This window comes from Equus caballus, chromosome 4 (genome assembly GCF_041296265.1).
Source record: "Equus caballus isolate H_3958 breed thoroughbred chromosome 4, TB-T2T, whole genome shotgun sequence".
NCBI lineage: Eukaryota > Metazoa > Chordata > Mammalia > Perissodactyla > Equidae > Equus > Equus caballus.
This window is the reverse complement of record NC_091687.1, coordinates 87,423,536-87,441,722: the sequence shown is the minus strand read 5'-3', so window position 1 is coordinate 87,441,722 and position 18,187 is coordinate 87,423,536. Positions and strand designations below refer to the sequence as shown.

General features: G+C 55.5%; 1 protein-coding gene across 1 annotated transcript in view; it reads right to left on the bottom strand.

Moving 5' to 3' along the window:
- Positions 1–254: 254 nt before the first annotated feature.
- Positions 255–18,187, bottom strand: part of SND1 (staphylococcal nuclease and tudor domain containing 1) — a 408,513-nt gene continuing 390,580 nt past the window's right edge. The window contains exons 17-24 of the mRNA XM_001502591.6: positions 16,824–17,012; positions 10,268–10,406; positions 6,756–6,879; positions 5,793–5,862; positions 4,622–4,735; positions 2,819–3,022; positions 978–1,022; positions 255–869 (exon numbers count right to left, since the gene is read on the bottom strand). Coding sequence (XP_001502641.2) covers positions 804–869; positions 978–1,022; positions 2,819–3,022; positions 4,622–4,735; positions 5,793–5,862; positions 6,756–6,879; positions 10,268–10,406; positions 16,824–17,012 — 951 coding nt within the window. The 3' untranslated portion in view covers positions 255–803. The remainder of the gene's footprint in view (positions 870–977; positions 1,023–2,818; positions 3,023–4,621; positions 4,736–5,792; positions 5,863–6,755; positions 6,880–10,267; positions 10,407–16,823; positions 17,013–18,187) is intronic.

The window sequence follows — 18,187 nt, the reverse complement described above, 5'->3', positions numbered from 1 at the left end:
AGACTGTGAGTCAGAAGAGAAGGTGTCCAGCCTTCTGCATGATGGCCGTGGTACCAGTGATGCCCACCAGGCCCCAGGAGATGCTAGCAACTCTGAAGAACTGATCTGCTTTCCGACTGGGTCTGTTTCTGGGGGGAGTAGCCAGGCATGTGGATGACTACCCGGGGCCAGGGGGCCATTCAAGTGCCCAGGTCTCCTCTTGACTGGGGCTGCCGAGATCCCAGGCTCTGGACTCCACCATGACCAACACAGGCTGCAGACAGCAGGTACTATTTTATTGGGCCTCAAAAGCTTTAAATACAGAACGGGGAAGGGCTGGCAAGGGGGCAGATGTGGACACGCTGGCATTTGAGAACGGACGTATCAGAGAAATCACATAATCAACAGCTGGGCAGAGAGCTGGGAAGAAGGGCAGTCTGGGGTTGAAGTGGGGTGCCAGCTGGCAGCTGGCCTTGAGTGCTAGGATCACATCCTCCATTAGGACAAAGTCTTTCATGTTTCTTCCTGATTTGAGGACAATTTTTAAAAAACCACAAAACCCCAAATAAAAACACAAAATCAGCTGGGAGAGACTGTGGATGGCAGTTCCCGTCATCTCAGAAGACAATGGCCTGCCCTTTGAAAGTTTTGGGCTCCCCCCACCCCCCGAGCCCCGATGCTGCCCTACAAGACATTTCCATACGCTGAAGCAAAGCTGGACCCAATCTACACCCCTGATCTGGGGTCTGGAGCTGAGAACGCCCTCCTGGCGGCAGAAGAGGTACTGGCGTGAGCTGTGCTGGGGGCCAGACCCGATTCCCTCCTTAGCGGCTGTAGCCAAACTCATCTGCATCATCGGCTCTGAAGTCTCCGTAGCGCCACAGGTTCAGCTGTGAGAAAACAGAAAGTGGCTGGTCAAGGAGGTGGGGCCCGCAGGAACCTGGAGGGCCAGGCCCCCTCTCCCAGCACCCTCTGGGCCTCCCGAGGCAAAAACTCACCCTGGCGCTCTTGGCTGACTCCTGGGCGTTCAGGTATTCTGTGATCTGGAGGGACAAGCGAAGAAAGGGAGTGGTCAAGATGGGGGTATTCACAACCGAGCAGCCAGAGTGACCCTGCAGAACGCCCAGGTCAGGTCCACGTCACTCTTCTGCTCAATGGATCCCCAGCTCCCTCAGAGTAAAATCCAAGCACACAGCCACACTGTGTCTCCTTGCTGTTTCTCGACTCCTTGCTGGCTGTTCCACCTGCCTGACATGCACTTCCCCCTCACGCCCACTTGGCTACCTATCCTGCCCCTTCAAGTCTTTGACAAAGTATCACCTTCTTAATCAGGCCTCACATGACCCCATGTAAAACTACAACCACCTCGTCCCACACACTCCTGATTCCCTTTACTTCTGTCTTCCCTTTCCCCATCGCACTCATCTTCTAATATTCTGTTTCACTGACTTAACATATTTATTTTTATTGTTCATCTCCTCATGCTTGACTGTCAGCTCAATGTTGTCTCTTGTTCACTGAGATATGTAGGCCCTCAATAAATGTTTGCTGAAAGAATGAATGAATACATGTTAAGTGTTTATCTCAGATGCTGGGCAAAGGAATTTTCTAGACACTGGAGACATTATGGGTAGCTTTATATGGGGAAACTAAGACTTCTACTCTACAGGGAAACTTTAATTCCTAGGAGTAATCTCAGGAACCTGCGGGCCTCCAGGGGGAGGAGTAGGGGCCAGGCCTCTCCGGTCCATAGGAGACACACTAGCAATTCACACTGGGGTCTTGTTCCAATGAATTATCAACTTGCATACCCAGTGCCACAGATCCACAAACCTCCAACTCATTATGTGGGGAGAGAGGAAAGGCAAGAGAGGGGCTAGGAGAAGAGGAAGCAATGGGCAGTGAAGAGAGAGAAGACTGGTTTCAGCCCTGCCACTCCCATCCGTCCTCTCAGGAGTGTGTGCAGAGCCAGGCACTGCCACCGCCCTCTAACCCCTTCCTGCCTCGAGGCGGTGGTGCTACAGAAGGGCACGAGCTTCCCACCAGCCTGTCCCTCGAGGCTGCTGTGTGAGGGGCCTCAGCTGTGGCCTGCTGAGAGACTGGGATGAGCACAGAGCTGAGCCGGAGAGGCCTGATCCTAATGATCAATAACTGAACAGTGCAAGGCGGCTTCCCAGGTGTCAGCCCGATCCTCCCGATCCTCACGGTCCATCCTGAGAAGCAGCACGGCCTGCAGTGTTCTCCGTGTTTCATGAACAGGAGACTCAGGCACCGAAAGGCTGACATCTGGGGCAGACATGTCATGAGCAGAGGAGGCAGGACTTAGGCTCAGCTCCAAGCCATGGGGGCTATTCAAACAGGCTGGAGGGTGCTGTGGCACAGTCCCTTTGGGCCCCTTGACTGCCTCCTGGATGCCTCTGGCTCCAAGTGGCACTGTGTGCTAGGAGCTGGTTATGGACTTGGAAGTTGTATGGCAGAGAGAAGGAAGTGAGAATGGGAGACACAGCAGGACAGGCTGTGACCCTCTCTGTGCCACCCCTGGCAAAGCTCCAGCCTGTCACCTGAGGGTGCACGCAAAGGGAAACTTTCCGCTCTACTTTGCAGCTGTATTCTCAGCCAAACTCGCAGCCAATTAATTTAGGATGTAATTAGCTTTTTTTTTTTTAAACCCCAACAAACCCAAATCCATTATCTTTCCCCAGCAGGAGCAGGAGGACGGGGGTTCCCTGCTCCCTCACTGGCTCTTGGTACAGTCCCCAGCCTCCCTCTGCACCAGTGGTGGTGGGGGAGATGCTAGGGGCCTTTCCCCCAGCAGGTGGCCTGCCTCCACATCACGTACCACTTTCTGGAACTGTTTCTCCTTGCGCACCTCCACCATGACCAGTCCCTCCTTCACCAAGCCCAACCCCACGTCCCCTTTGGAATCGGCAAACTGCAGGGTGACGTGCGGGCAGCCAGCGCTCAGGTGTTCCACGTTGAGCAGGCACTGAGTGTTCTGAATATCCCGTACCACGCTGTCCACGGCGTCTGTTCGAGCATCCTCCTGGAGCAGGGACATACCCAGGTCAGTGGGAGAGGTAAACACAAGCGAAATATGGCCACGTGGTCCCCAGGTCCTGTTCGTGGACATCCAAGACAGTCTGCCCAGAAGGTGTCGGCAGCTCATTCCCCACTCAGATCCTCGTGTGGGACGAAACAGGCTCTGGACACTAGTGCCCCTCCCCCTTTCGGTCCTTCCCCTCCCCGCCAGGCCTATCTGCATATCATCCCACCCCTTCTCCCCTACCCTGTACTCCCACCCACCTACCCTGTGTCTCTGAAGAAAAGAGGCCTTTTTTCCATCCGAAACAAATCCTCCACTTGCTGCCCTGGCCCCCATCATCTCCTATGCAGGGCCTTCCTCCAGCACAGAGACCCCTCACAATCCCTATTTCAGCCTTCACTATCATCTCAGGCTCTCTTCATGCTCCTGTCTCCCCACCCCGAGGGACTGCCCCTTGACCTATATTATCAACATCTTCTCCTGTTGTTTCTCTTCTGCCCTCCAGCAAGTTTCATGAAAAGGCAGAAAATTTTCAATGGTGCTGATTTCTACCCTCCCATTTGCTCCTCAGCTCCCTGCATCTGACAGCAGCTTCAGGCATGCTGGTTCAGACTGCTCTCGCGTTGAGCACCAAGGCCCTCCTCCATGCTGAAAGCCAGGGGCGCCCCCTCAGCCTCAGCCTGCTTGACCTCCTGGGGGCGCTGGACACAGCAGGCCAGCTCTCCTCTCTCCTCCTCCTCTCTGGAGGCACACTCTGCCTCAGGCTCTGCTTCCACAGGTTGGGGGAATGCCGGCACTTCCTCCCCATCCCATCCTCCACATACTCACCCTAGTACACTCCCAAGGTTTCAACTCCTCGAATCCATGACTCTAGGTCTTATCTTGCTTTCCAAACTGAACACTAAAAGGCCACCTGGAGCTCCCGCAGCCCTAATCTGCCCCTTCTCGTTCCCTCTGTCTTGGCCAACAGCAACATATCCACGCATGAGAAACCCAGAGCCACCTTAGATTCCACCTCTCCCGCACCCGCACCCATCTGACTGCTCTAAAACTGGCCCTTTCTCTCCAGCTCCCACTATATGGCCCAGATTTGGCTGTCACTGTGACTAGCCTGGACTTTCAATTGCAATTGTCTCCCAACCATTCCTTCCAGTCTCTGACGATGCCACCAGAAGTAACTTTCAAAAACAGATTTGATCGCGTCCCATCTCTGCTGAAAATCCTGCCACAGCTGCTCCCACCTACAATGCAAACAATAAACTCGCCAGAGCAGACAAAGCCCTAATCCCCAGGCCCTGACTGACTTGCCCCTCTCATCTCCCGCCACTGCCTGCAAGGTCCCTGTCGCCTGACTGTGGGGGACTAGTCTTTGCCCAAACGTGCCCTGGTCTACCCATTTCTCAAGAACTAGCTCAGATGCTCTAATGCCACCTCCTCTGTGGCACCTTTCCTCAACTTCCTCAGTCACTCCCATCCCGAGTCCTGTGACGAACAGACCATTCAGCCCTGTTTCCATCTTCTCCCGTCAGCCTGTGAGGCTGCAGCAGTGGCTGAATGTCACTGGACAGTCCCCTTTGGAAGGAAGATATGTAGACTCACGTCTTGGGGCACCTGGATGAAGGCGAAGGCATACTCTGTGGCTTGAGCTGGCAGCACACGAGTGCTGAAGGCAGGTGGCAGGGTACCCAGGCGGGTGGATGGCAGGATCTCCCTCTGCAGAGGACACACCAGGCCAACAACATCACATACTTGATGCTCCCTTGCTCTCAGAGGACAACTCCCTGTGGCCAGGCCTCTGGAAATTCCAACTCAGGGCTCTCCCCACTCGCCCATGCCTCGGTTCCACTGAGCCACGTGCACAGGCTTGCCTAGTCAGCCAATCCTTGGGAGAACATGCCCGGCTGGCCCCTGCAGTAGGTAGGTAGCTGTGACACACACCCTCTCACTCTGGGCCTGGGGTTGGCACACCTCGTGGCTCCTACTAAAATATGCAATTTGATAACTAGACTCTAATTGCTGTTTCCAGTTCTTTCCAATGCCTTTCCTCTGTGACATGGGTTCCCTGACGACTTTCCCACAGGCCAAGGGATGCTCCAGCTGGGAGAGCACACCAAGATGAGGGTCCTGGCAAGAGCTCTTCCTTTGTGTATTCCTGACCCTCAAAACTAGGCCTTGAGGAGCGTGGATAACCACCACCACACTTCCGGGGCGGCATAGTTCTGAACGACGACAACTTTCTCTCCTGCTTGCTGCCATGCCCAGGGAATCTCCCAGGAATTGTTGACAGCCTCCCAGGCCCAGCCCAAGGGGCTTTTCTCCCAAGGGTATCAGTCACTCTGCCGCCTTGTGACTGACTCTTTCCAGCAAGCCTTGGTCTTGGAGGTGCTAGGGATTAGCACACAAGCACCCAGTTGAGCGTGAGGACCAGAAGCTGCAGGGTGTAGAGGGCCCGCCATGCGGCCACTCTTCAGAGAGGCTGGGCAGAAGAAGAGGAACCATGGGCGTGGGTGGGCACTCACCCTTGGGGCCTGGACAGGAGACCTCTCAGTGCTCACAGGCCTCTGACCAGAGACGCCAGTTTTGCCTGGTTCCTTGGGGCTACTGGCTTGTTACGTGCTCACCATTCTGTCAGTAAGGGAGTCCTGAACTCTGAGAACCTTTGAGAGGTCAGATGAACTTGGCCTGGGGGCTCCTGTGTGGAATGGCCCCTGGCAGCCACGCGTGGCCCCTCCCTTGCCTACTCGCCCACCCTCTGGTCCCCCACACTCACGTTGCCGTAGTCAATGTAGAAGACGTGGACTTTGGCAGGAGACTCGACTTTCTCTACTCGGGCGCGGTACCTGCAATGGCATCAAGGGAAGAGCTCAAGGGACAGTTCTGAGGAGTCTGGTCTCCCTGGAGCCTTAGCAATGGCAGGGCAGGAGGTACAGTATTTCCCTGCCCAGGGCTCAGAGTGAGCACCCATTGGGTGTCACAGAGGGCAGTTCTCAGACTCCACCAAGGGCCAGGCTCAGGGTGCTGCGGTCACCATCTAATGGAATCAGAGCACAGCTGGGAGCAGGGGGAGGGAGAAAGGAGCATGTGGAGCAGATTAATGTGTCCTTGGGGCATAAAGCAACAAGACTAATGACTAGATTGATGTCTGCTGTTTAAACCCAGCACACTAAACAGCAGCTGTAATTAGCCGGCAGATCTGTCTGGGAGGCCGCAGCAGGGAACATATCCAAGTCACTTCGTCACCCTCGGAAGGCCATGGGCCCTATCCTTGGTAGATCAGACATAAGTGACCTTCCTGCAGCCTGTGAGTGCTGCTGCTCATGTCCCAGACAGCAGGGTGGAGGGTCGGGCAGCTGGTCTGGGGTCACTGAGGACCAGCCTTCGCCCTCATCCACTGTGACATCATTTTTCCTGTGTAGAGTGTGGGGTGTGTCAGAGAGCTCCAGCCAGCCAGGGCTCCCCCACGGAGTTTCCCAGGAGAGAGAAGGAGGGACACCACTTCTGGACTTGGGAGGCTGGCTGCACTGCAGGAGAATCATGGCCAAAGTGCAGATGGGCTGTGGGCAATGAAGACGGCCACCCTGGAGAGCTGGCCAAGGTCAATGACAACAACCAGTGGAAACCAAGCTGCTAAGGCAAATGCCTAAAGTCTAGTTGGTAGCTCCGCAGGCCTGTGCCCTGAGGACTATTGCTCCTGCTTAATACTCTTTGCCCTGCTCAGATCCAAGTGGCTCACCATTCTCCATCTACAAATTTGGCAATGCAGAATTCTCCCCGGCGGGGGGCGTAGGAGCCCTCGACAGGAGGGTGGCTGGCGATGTCATTTCGCATGTTCTCCATCAGCTTCTCCAGCTGGGTGCCTGCCGGGGAAGATGGAGTGAGACCTGGGTTCCATGTTCTTTGGAGCTGCGTCTCTGAATGGGGTTGGGAAGGCAGACGACCCTGGGGAGGGGGCAGGACGTGGAATTCTGTAGGGAGCCTGCAGCACTGGCTCACTCCTATCCCACAGGAAAGTTCTCTTTGGTCCCTGCTAAAGAAGTTTCATGCTGTCTACCTTCAAAAGTGGGATGGTGACCTGCTGACACTTCAGGCACACACAGTCTTCCGATCTCAGCTCTCCAATCTACTGGCCATAGCTGTGGAAGCCCTTGGGAATGTTCCTGGGCTTTGGTTGAGGAGGTGGAGAAAGTGACTGGACATGGAGCAAGCTGAGGCCAACCAGCCTCTTGCAAGGGGGAGCTGTCCAGCCCAGACCCATTCCTACAAGGGCCAGCTCTAGCCTGGGCCACAGAGGTGGTGACTGACAGCAGCCATCCTTGCAATGTCTCCCAAGGCACAAGCAGAGACGAAGGATGGGTCCCCCACCACCTTGGATAAGGAAAGGGCCTCAGAATCCAAGCAATGAAAGATGGGGAGCAATTCTGGGAGCAGGGCCCAGTCTCAGTATATTCAAACTTGGCCACTCTGGCTCTAGTCCCCCTGTGAGATACGTGCCGAACTTAACTTCTGGTGCTGCCAGGCTGGGGTTCTACGTTCCCCTCTCAACTCAGGGACCTCTTCAATGGGAGGGAGGGGGTCTCCTTCCCTGCCTTGTCATTCTCCAATCACTCTGACCTTGAGTCATCAGTCCCTCCTGCTTGTCCACTGTTTTTCACCAGATCTGGCAACACCCAAGGTCTTCTCAGGTTCCCTCCCTGGCTCCTTCCTGCTACAGTCCCCACTCCCACTCTGCTGAGCATCAGTCCCCAGTGGCTTCTCTTTTACATCCCTCCTGGCCCTGACTGTAGCTCGGCATCAGACCTGTTGTGTCCCCTTTGCTCTCTGAGGTGAGGGTGGCTGGGTGTGTGTGGTGTAGGTGTGGGAGTCCTCTCTCCGTCTTCAGGGCCCAAGGCCACACTGTAACAGGTGCCTAACACACGTTGGCTATTGGTACCCTTGTCACAGTTGGCCTTATAAGCTCCTTGTCTGGGTTTATGTTTCTGCCACTACACTGTGAGCTCCTTCAGGGCACAGACCGTAGCTCACTCAGTTGGTTACGCTCACAGGCCTAGTAGAAGCCCTGATGCATGCAGGGTGCTTAACAACTCAACTGTATTGAAGACCAACTCTGCATATGCCCTTGAGGACGCATGTCCACTCTCCGGCCTCTGCATGGGCCACCGTACCAGCATTCACGGGACTCGGTTTCAGAACAGGGACTTCTAGGAAGCAGCTGCCCTTGCCCCTGCTCAGTGGTAAACCCTCTATAATTCTCCTGAGAGCGTTCCTTGTCCACAGACTAAACTTTCAGGGACTAAGGAGTAGCCTCTACATAGATAAGTTCCTCCTATACTTGATCTATTTTTATTTTTTATTTTTTTGCTCCAAGGCAACAGAAGCAGACTTTGCCTCCTGCAAACAGGCAAAGCCCTCTGGGAGGTCCTTACACAGAGCCTGGCTGGTCATTTACAGCCAGTGGTAATGTTTTCATCAGATCTGACGCGAAGGCAAGCTTTAATTAAGAGAAGGGAGGCAGGGTGAGAGGATGTCCCCAAGAGGGGGTGAAAGGTTTCAGAGGGGGGTGGCTGTGCATGCTGAGGTTTACTTTCCTGGAGCCACCTGAGGGCAGGGTTTTCTCTAGAGCCCACCACAACTCTCCAGGTGGCATGCCACAAAGTACCTCACTCCCTTCTCCTCCTATATTCAAAGAATACATGGTTTCCCCCTTAGTTCTCTCTTGCCTTATTTTCTGCCTTGGCTACCACTCACTGCATCGTTCCGGCTTCCAAGACCTGTCAGGGGTGGGATGACACAGGGCAGTCAGAGGAAGCCTCTGAGATTACAGAGACTATGTGGGCAAAGGCCTTGAACCTTCACGCTTTGTCAGCTGGAGATTTCAGGGCCCTGTCCTTACTGGAGGTGGGTTTTCCTCCCCAGCAGTGCCAGAGACAAGTGGAGACTGGGAGGGTCTTCGAGTTCCCTTTGCCCCAAGCTCCCTGAAAGCCATTCTCGCTGGCTCCTCTGCTCAGGAACAGCTCTCTTTCCTACCTGGACCACACTCCTTCCCTGGGCCATCACCCAGACCCAGAGGCTGGCCGCCTCTTGGCTTCATTCCCAAGACAATGGCGGGGCAGCTTTCTCCAGGATTGGAGCTGACCTCTACCCCTCCCCAGCTTTTTTCCCCTCCCAAGTATAGCCAGCCCAGCGCCAGGAACGGTCAGTTTTTCTTGGTGAAATGACATTGCCACAAAAGCAGCTGCCTGGGAAATATCATTAGAGGGGAAGTGGCTGAGACGAGGCTGTTGGCGATCTGGAGTGGGCCTGGGGGTGGAGCTGTGGAGGTCGGGCAGAGCTGTACCCTGCCACCCACGTGGCTGCCTTGAGTGCCAGCAACATCTTCAGCCTTCTCTGCCTTGCAAAGATCTGGCTCCTTGGACCCATAGGTGGCTCTAAGAGCTTTTTTTCTCTGTCCCAGCTAAACTGTTTTGCTGCACAGGGTGGCAATGAGAGGAGGGAGGTCACGGTGGAGACAGTAAAGGGAATGCAAGTGGGACGCTGGGCTGGAGGGAACACAGTGCCGCTGCTGTGAGAGCTGTCTACCGCCCTCTGTCCTCCGGAAGCCTGAGGTCTCCACCTAGGGGACCGTGGACACAGTGCTCAAGGGCAGGAGGAGGGTGGAGAGAGAGGGTCCTTCAGAAAGACTGCCCAGGGATCACTTCCCCTAGAGCACCACTTGTTTCCACGGCAACTGGATACCACTCAGGGCTATGGTAGCCTCTAGAGAAGGAGAAATCCCAGCAGAGACAAGCCCCCGCTCCCCTCCTCCTCCTGCCAAGGAAGCTGAGAGGGAGAGGGGCCAGTTCGTGCTTCCTGAGCACATAGAGACAATCTGTTCGTTGCTTCTTGATAGACTCTGAGGGCTACATATCCTCACGCCCAGCCCAGCCAGGGGTGTCTGGGAGAAAACAATTACCTAAGAGTCTCAGCGCACCACCGAGACAAAATTGGTTACCTCACCAGTCCTCAGAGGACCTGCTCAGCCTTGCCCACTCCAGGGCTCGCTTGTGGTGCATAAAATGACCCATGGGCCCAGAGAGAGGCTTGATGGGGCCTAGGGAGTGGGCAGCAGTCATGAGCTATTCTGGGGAGGTCTCTGGAACCCCTGAGCTGCAGCCCTTCCTCCCAGTGCACAGAGGGGCCCTGGAGACGGGCTGGACCATGGCAGGAGCTATGAGGCAGCAGTGCCTGGGGCTGGGTCTGCACACTCACCGGTCTCCACATCCTGCACATAGAAGTGCAGGTCGTCGGTGATCTCGGTCACAAACACTGGCTTATAGCTGGCTGAGCGCTCCTTCTCCTCCAGCACGGGCGTCACCTCTACAGGCTGCTCCTCGTAGTGGGCCCAGACCTGCATGTGTGGTCAACAGAGGGGAAGAGGGGTTAGGAAGTGAAGTCAGAGAGGACACCAGGAAAGGGGTTCTGGGCGATGGGGTTACCTCAGGGGTAAGCGAGTGTGGGGGTCACCACAGGGCACTTCACATGACACTGGGCTGAGCCCCTGGAGCCCTCCTACCTCTGATGGGGGAAGGAGACTATTCTGAAGTTCTGATCCAGCACTTCTCAAATTCTGGAAGGCATCAGAAGCAACTGGGGAGCTTATTACAAAAGCAGGACCCTGGGTCCCACGCTAGGCCTACCAAATTAGGATCTGTTATAAGGGGCCCAGAGAAAGTAAAACAAAAGTAACAACAGGCTCCCAGGCGAATCTCATGCATACCAGTGTGAGAACCGTGGAGCTGGAGTGATTCTGGGTCCCTATCTCCGCCTCCACACCACTCTGCAGGGGTCACTCTGAACTCTCCAGGCCCCCCCACTGTCACAGGGACTCTGGTACTCCTGAGGCTCTCCGAGCGACAGCTCATCACTGTGCAAGGATGATGCTTCTCAGCAACTTCTCTGTCCTCCTCATGTCAAGCATGTGCTCTGACCCCAGCTCACAAGCTGGGCCACTCCCCTCCACCGTTCCCTCCCCCAGCCCTGTGCTGTCAGGGCTGCAGCGGTTCAGCAGCTGATTCGACGTGACAGCGCGTCAAGTCCAATCCTGCGGCCAGGAGATTATCCCAGTAGTGAGGCCTGTCAGAGCAGGCAAGGGAGGTGGCTTTCCAGCTGAGCAGTGGGAAGGGGGTGGGCGAGTGTCGGGGGCTGGACCACACACAGGGTCCCAGAGACACACACAGGAAGAGGGGGGTGATAAAAGCATTGGTCAAAAACTTACGTGCTTACTAGGTGCCAGGGTCCATTTTAAACATTCTCCAAATATTAATTCACTGAATCCTCATAACAACCCTTTGAGTAGGAATTAGCATTACCTCTGTTTTACAAATGAGGCACACATGCTTGTTAGAAGTAGTGGAACCAGGATTCAAACACAGGCAGCCTGGCTCTAGAGCTCTTCCAGGGCCATTTTGGTTTTGACTGGGCCTCTGGAGACAGAAGGCAGCACTGAGCAGTGGGGAGAGTTACAGGTGCGAGACATGGGCTCTTGTCCTTTCATTTTGCCCTTTAATTTGCTGTGTGACTTTGGTCAAGCCATGTGCCTTCTCTGGTTCTCCTTTCATTCTCTTGCAAGGGGAGGCAGTTAGTTTGACCACAAGATCACTAGGATGGTGCCTCTCAGCTGATGTGCAGATTCCTGGCAGCATCAGGATGCAGCTGAAGGGCATGAATGCTGGAATTACTACTGAGCCACCTTGGGCCACACTTACAGAGGCCACGCTCTAGCCTTTAATGTGGCATGAGTGGATGTTCTTCCATTGAAGGAGCAACAAGGGCCTTGAGAACTTGAATGAGCAACAGGGATTTTCCAAGCCCAGGGGAGGCTGCCAGGAAGTAGCCAAGGCGGGATGGAAGAGATACTACCTAGGCCCAAACTTCTGCCCCTGCCACAGAGCAGTGCTCTCTGTCTTCTGAGGCTGAACTCGTGGGCCCCTGGTCTGGGGCTGGACTCTAACCCAAATAGCTCCTGACTCCTCTCAATTTCTCTCAACACCTGTCCCATCACCAGGGCCACTTCTGTCATCACCAGCCCCTGGACACCTCGGCTGCCAATGCCCCCAAGCCTGGCCTCTCCCCAGGAGAGGAGGGAGGTGGCAGGACTTCAATTCAGTCTGACCAGAGACTCCTGGCCTAATCCCTCAAGGGACCACCTGTCCTTCTGGGGAAGGGGGTCTCTAGCGTTCGGACTTGCCTGTGAGAGGGCCTCTCCAATCAGAGGCCATAGCACGGACCGTTGAGAGCACCTTGGGGGACAGCCACAGCCACTTCCAATTCCAAGGCCTACTTCCTGTTGAGGCTGAGGCTTTCCTCCCGGACCCCCTTAGCTGGAAGCTCCCCAGGGAAGTGGGTACTCAACCAGACACTCCCACTCCTATGCACATCCAGGCTCCCAGCCCCTCTGGGATCCTTGCAGTTCCGAGGATCAATGGGACTCTTGCTGCCTCTGAGACAAGACTGTCAACACCAGCTCAACTGAGCTGTAGCAGAGCCCTGCCCACTCCCCTCTGTGCCCTCCTGACCCAGCTGCCTGTCCCCTGCCTCCTTTTCCCACCAGCACCCACCCTGTAACCCATCTGGACTCCCTCTGCCCCCCAGCCCAAGTCAGCAGGCCCTTCCCTCTCCCACTTCGTGCTTCCTTCTTGCTCCCTCCTCTCCCAGCATGCAGCATGTTAGAAAGACAGGGACCCTTGCATTGGCTTCTGAGTGGGCCCTGAGCCTGAGAGCTGTTCTGGGCTCCCATCCTAACCCGCTTCTCTTGGCTGTGGGGGAAGGAGGCTCCTCAGCAGTGTTGATGAACTGGGAACAGACTGACAGGGTGAGAGCAGAAACTGCTAATGACTCCTCCAGTAAAAGCGCCTCAGGCGACAGCATCAGGTTTTTCTCCTCGGGGAGAGGGGGTGGAGCTTCTTTCCTGGCAGGCTCAGGTGGGCAGCAAACTTGAGGTCATGGATGACGCAAAGAAAAGCCTCAGGGGTGGCCCGCAGGCCCCTTGCTCCCACATGGAGGGCAGCAATGGGGCCAGTCCTATGATAAGGTCCCACAGCTCACTGGGTGGTAGGAGGGGAGCAGTGGGTGCACCCGGCTTGCCTCTGAGGTGAGAAGACACGAGAAGCGAGAGGTTGCCCAAGGGTAGAAGAGGGAGAGCTGCTCCTCAGATAAAGGAAGTCCATTAAGAGAGGGCTGGAATATGGAGGCCTGCAAGTTCCCTCTTCCCCTTGGGGTATGGACGCGCTCAGCTACTCCCTGAGACTTGGCTGCCATAGCCCTCAGCAGCCGGTACACGCAGCCTGGCCAGGCAGCTTCCTGGTGGGAAGGATCAGCTGGGGTGGGCTTGGCTGCCTAAGTCCCCACCCTTAGAACAATTGCCCATATTGACTTATGATGCCCTTCTGCAGAACTGGGGCAGGGAGGGGACAGACACATTGGCACGACACCTGCCAGACAAATGCCACTCTGCCACAGCCGGCCCAAGTCCTCTCATAGCTCAGATCCCTGACAACAAGCTTGTTTTTGCGAATTCCCATGGAGGATGCTCCTCTTGCTGGATCCCTGGGGCAATGACAGGGAAAACTCAAAGATCCCTTCCAGAAAGAACAGTAATTGTGTGCATGGACACACAGAGTCAGTGCCACATGGCTCTACCCTCTGGTTCTTGGGAGACAGAAGAGCTGGAAAAGAACCTCCATGGCCAAGATGCAGGGCAGAGGACAGGGTCCGGGAGCTGTGAATGCTCTTAGCCTTTGGCAGAGGCAAGTCTGAGTTGGGCCTAAGCAGCAGGGCCCAGGGATGCTGGGAGAGCCACCCAAAGAGTGGGTTTGCTCTGCTCTTGGACCACCTCTGGGCTGCATTAATGTGGAGAGGCCTCTCCCAGCTCCTGTCATTCATGGTAGGATTTGTGGTCAAGCTGGGCAAGAGCATCTCTCCTGCTTTAAGGCTAGGGGCCAGGATGGTACCGTGCTGAGGCAGGACCCCTCTGTGACCACTCCATGGCCCTGGCTACAGACCCAGGTGGAGAATGGGCAAGGGAAGCCCCTCCCTCCTGCCTCATCTGCTCCATGCTCCTCTGTCATGCAAGTTCCTGTCCTGCTCAGGTCCCCTCTACATTCTGGGGCCAGTCCCTCCTCCTGTCCTCGCCCTGCCCCTGGCCTTCCTTCTCCCCTGCACTTCCTCCCCAGGGAACCCCAGGTCCTTCTCCTGGCAGGAGATGGGCAATGTGGACCGAGGCTCCACTGGCTGGAGTCTTTTCTTTCTAAATCCTACTTAATATCACTGCTCAGGAAGTTCAAGGGGTGGGGCTGGCATGAGGCCAGGGTGGTGGAGGCCTTCAAGCCTGCAGTGGGGAAGCCAAGCTCAATAAAAGCCAATCAATAGCCAATCCAGCCCCGTGCAGGGCCCTGCTGGGGCACAAGGGGAGGGGGTAACCCTTTGTCAGCCTCTTCATGAGGGGAGGAGCTGGCAGGGCACAGGGAGGAATTAGGCCTAGCAGGGAGCCAGCTAAGTTCTCACAGCTGGGAAACCAGCATTGCTGGCTTCCCCAAACAGACCCACTCACAAAAGCACATGCACGTGATCACACTCCCTGAAGACTTCTGCTCCTCGTCTCGCAAAACCTCTCAGTATTACTTTTCCCCAGTTAGCTCGCAGGTACCATCATCATCTCTTAACCCCAGATGTGCCTGTCTCTCGACAGCTAAGGCAGCCCTCATGGGGTCACATGGAGGGCTAGGTTGGGGATCCTGGAGACACCTCAGATATGCAGTTTACTGTCCCCCAGCTGGCCACCAAATTCTCTCATCTGAGTCCAGCCAACTCCGAGGGCTACTGTGAAGCTCTGCCCACGCTGCTACTGGGAACCAGCCCCACCAGGAAGAGGCAAGCCACGCTAGGTTCCCTGAGGATGCTTGAAGAGGATGGGATGCAGGACAGGGAGCCAGGAGGCAGGCAGGCCCTCGCACTGAGGAGTGGTGCGCTGCATTCTAATTGGATCGGAATAGAAACACACAGCCTGTGTAAGTAATTAATCACTGGTAATTAATACTCAGCACTGTCACACAGAACCAGTGAAATGACAACTTGAGCTCTTTCAGACAAATCCAGTGTGTAGTAAATAGTGATACCCATTTCAGCACCCAGGAAGGGATCCCTACACCTCAGGCCAGAATCCCCTCTGTCCTTTCCTGGGTCCCTTTGGGGTCTCTACTCTCAGAGGGCAGAGGATTGCTCAGATCTGAAAAGCAGCCTTTAGGTTCAGGTGCTGAGTAGCTGAGGAGCAGAGCCAGGGGGCAAAGATGCTTTTAGAATCTGGGCCTCAGAGACCGGTGCCTGCCACACTGACCCCCAGCTGATAACTCTTTGGTGAAGGTTCAGCCTTTGCATGAGGCCCAGCACCACGTCTCCCCCATCTCCTGTAGCAGGCAGAGGACACAGGGGTGGCAGTCTTAAGCTCAGCTGTCACAAACAGGAAATCCAAGAGGAAGCTATTCTGCTGTAGGAGCTGAGGCTGTCTGCTTCCCCACCACTCTAGGAAGCCAGGGTTTAAGGGGAGCAGAACTGGGACGAGGAAGGGTGGGAACCCCCTCAGAGGCTTCAAGGTGCTCCACTCCTGCAAAGCATGAACAGTCTCTGTCACCTATCCTAGCTTTACGGGTCATGTTTCCCTGCAGTCTTTCCACCGCCATTAGGGTTAGTCACCTGCCCTAATCCCCAGGGGAGGGGAAGAAAATACACAGAGAGATTCAGGAGGGTGTCCCGAGGGAAGTGATGTATTCGCTCTGGAAGAAAGGTGAGAAGGGAGACTAAGTGAGGAGGTGTTTGCTCTGGGCTGGAGGAGAATGAGAAACCTTTTAGGCCCCACAGCCCCCCACCCCTTTTGGCAGGTGTCTGGGCCTTGGCTCTGGGAGGCGAGTTGCAAGCCAGATGGCTGCCCCATGGGGAAAGAAACGTTTATTCCTGGAACAAATTTATGGCTCAGCACGGCTGTCCCATGAAATCCTCCTCAAGCTCAGAGAAGCCCTGACAAATTGGTGGCCGGCTGATTTATCCCCATTATCAGGGCTGGGCTGTAAGTCAGTGGCGACAGGCTGAGTCGGGGATGGGGGGGGGGTGCTGAGCTCGGCTCCCACCACCAAACCACTGGGTTCCTTAATCGTCCATTTGTTTCCAAAAGCTGCTTTCCGACCCACCCCCCTTGTCTCTTCAATGCAGTGTCTGCAGAGACTGATGGGCTGTAAATCTGCTGTCCTAACAGCTTTATGCATCTCCTGGGGCAGCTTCCAAAATGGGCTTCCCTGCAGGGCAATGAGAAGGGAATTCAGACATGGGCTGCAGGCCACCTGGGCCCTCTGAGGGCACTAATGGAAGGGTCTTGGCTTTTCCCAGTCTCCTGCTCACCAAGGGCTCCCCCAGTCATTTTTCTCCTCGCTCCAAGGTCACCTTCCAGACAGCCTTCTGTTCCAGGTCCACCAGAGCTGCCCTGACAGGGGTGCTCAGAGCAGGTCTGGTGCCCACCTCTGGCCTGCAACAGGCTTATGGCTGAGGATGCCTAAGCTGTCAGCCTCTCCCTTGTTTGTGTGTGGCTCCTGACACGGGGTGTGAGTCCAATACCAACCGGGGGCACTCAGTTGGGGACGACAGAACTGCTTCTGTCTGTTGTATGGAGGCAGCAACAACAGCGTGTAGGAGGCAGAGGGGGTGGGTGAGAGAAGGCTGAGCTGGGGGGATGGCACCCACCTCCTGCCCCGCCAGGCCCAGGCCCAATTTCACCCTCTACCTTCTCTTTCTTCTGCTTGGCGGCCTCCTCGGCAGACAGCAGCGATTTGTAGTAGGAGCTGCGCTCAGCAGTGAAGTGGACCTTGGAGAGTGCGTGCTCCACAAGCAAGACGGACAGGTTGGCGCCGTCGATGTGCAGCCAGCCGATGAAATTGCCAGCCTTGTCCATGCTCTCCACCTCCACCTCTACCTGGGGAACAAAGAAAGGGGGTGTCAGCCTGCAGCGGGTGGCCCTCGCTGTGCAGGGGAGGGCAGCGCTGAGGCCCAGCGCTCACAGGCCTTGGGCAGCCCAACCATGTTCATCCACGTGACAGGAGCAGCTGGAACGAGGAGAGGGGAGGGATGTGTTAAGCAGCAGAGCAGGAGCTTCTTGGAGCCCTTGCACTGCCAACCCTCTTAGAATCCTTCACGTCAGTTCTGTCAGTTGGGTCTACACTTTTTAGCCTCTCACACCCCATACAACCATCCTTAATAGATATGTCACTGACAAAGCAACTCCAAAACTCCCCTTTCTTCTCAGATCCTCTCCTACTCCTTTTGGCAGGGAACCACTAGGGTAAACTTGGCTCTCCTTAGCTTAAGCAAGGGAGTCCACATTAGCTGAGTGAGTGAGTGAGTGTGTGTGTGTGTAGCTGGGGGCCAGGGGTGAGATAAGAAGCAGACAGCTCTGGGGACATCCCACTCCTCTTCAGCACCTGCCCCTCCATTTCTGACAGGCACGCCCCAGGGAGCAAGGCCATCCCTGGGGAGAGGAGAGCCTGTGTTCTTCTTGGAAGAGCTGAAGGAATTAATGCTTAATGAAGGTAATGAAAGTGGCTGCATGAAAGCCAGGTGAGGAGAGGAGGGAAGAGGACTGGTGGGTAGAAAGACACGGGCAGGAACTGCACTAAACATGGAGGCAGTTAGGGGTTGACCCCAGCAGGAGGTTACCCTTGAAAAGGAGCAAGTGGAAGGCTGTGGTCACTGCTGCAAGCCCAGACCTCAGGGCTGTGTGCTGTGGCTGAACCCCAGAACCCTCAGGGATCCCCACAGGGCCCAAGGGCTCCTGGGCATCTTCCACTGAGGGCCTCCCCTGCACACCCAGGACCCCAGACCCAGCACTGACTCTGCTCCTCCAAGCAAGTGGCCTCACTGTCGTGGCCCTCATGGTGGCTGATCTGCTCCCACTTCATGGAGGCAATGACCCAGAATAAATTCCTTCTTTAATTCTCACCCAACCTCTTTCTTCCCTTGCTAAAGGGGCCTTGTAAAAGCCTTTGCTGCCAAATGTAAAAACTTGTATTAATCTAAATGGCTTCAAGCTTGATTAAGCAATAAAATGAATGTCTAAATACCTGGGAATTCTATGAAGCCTGGGCCAGAGCC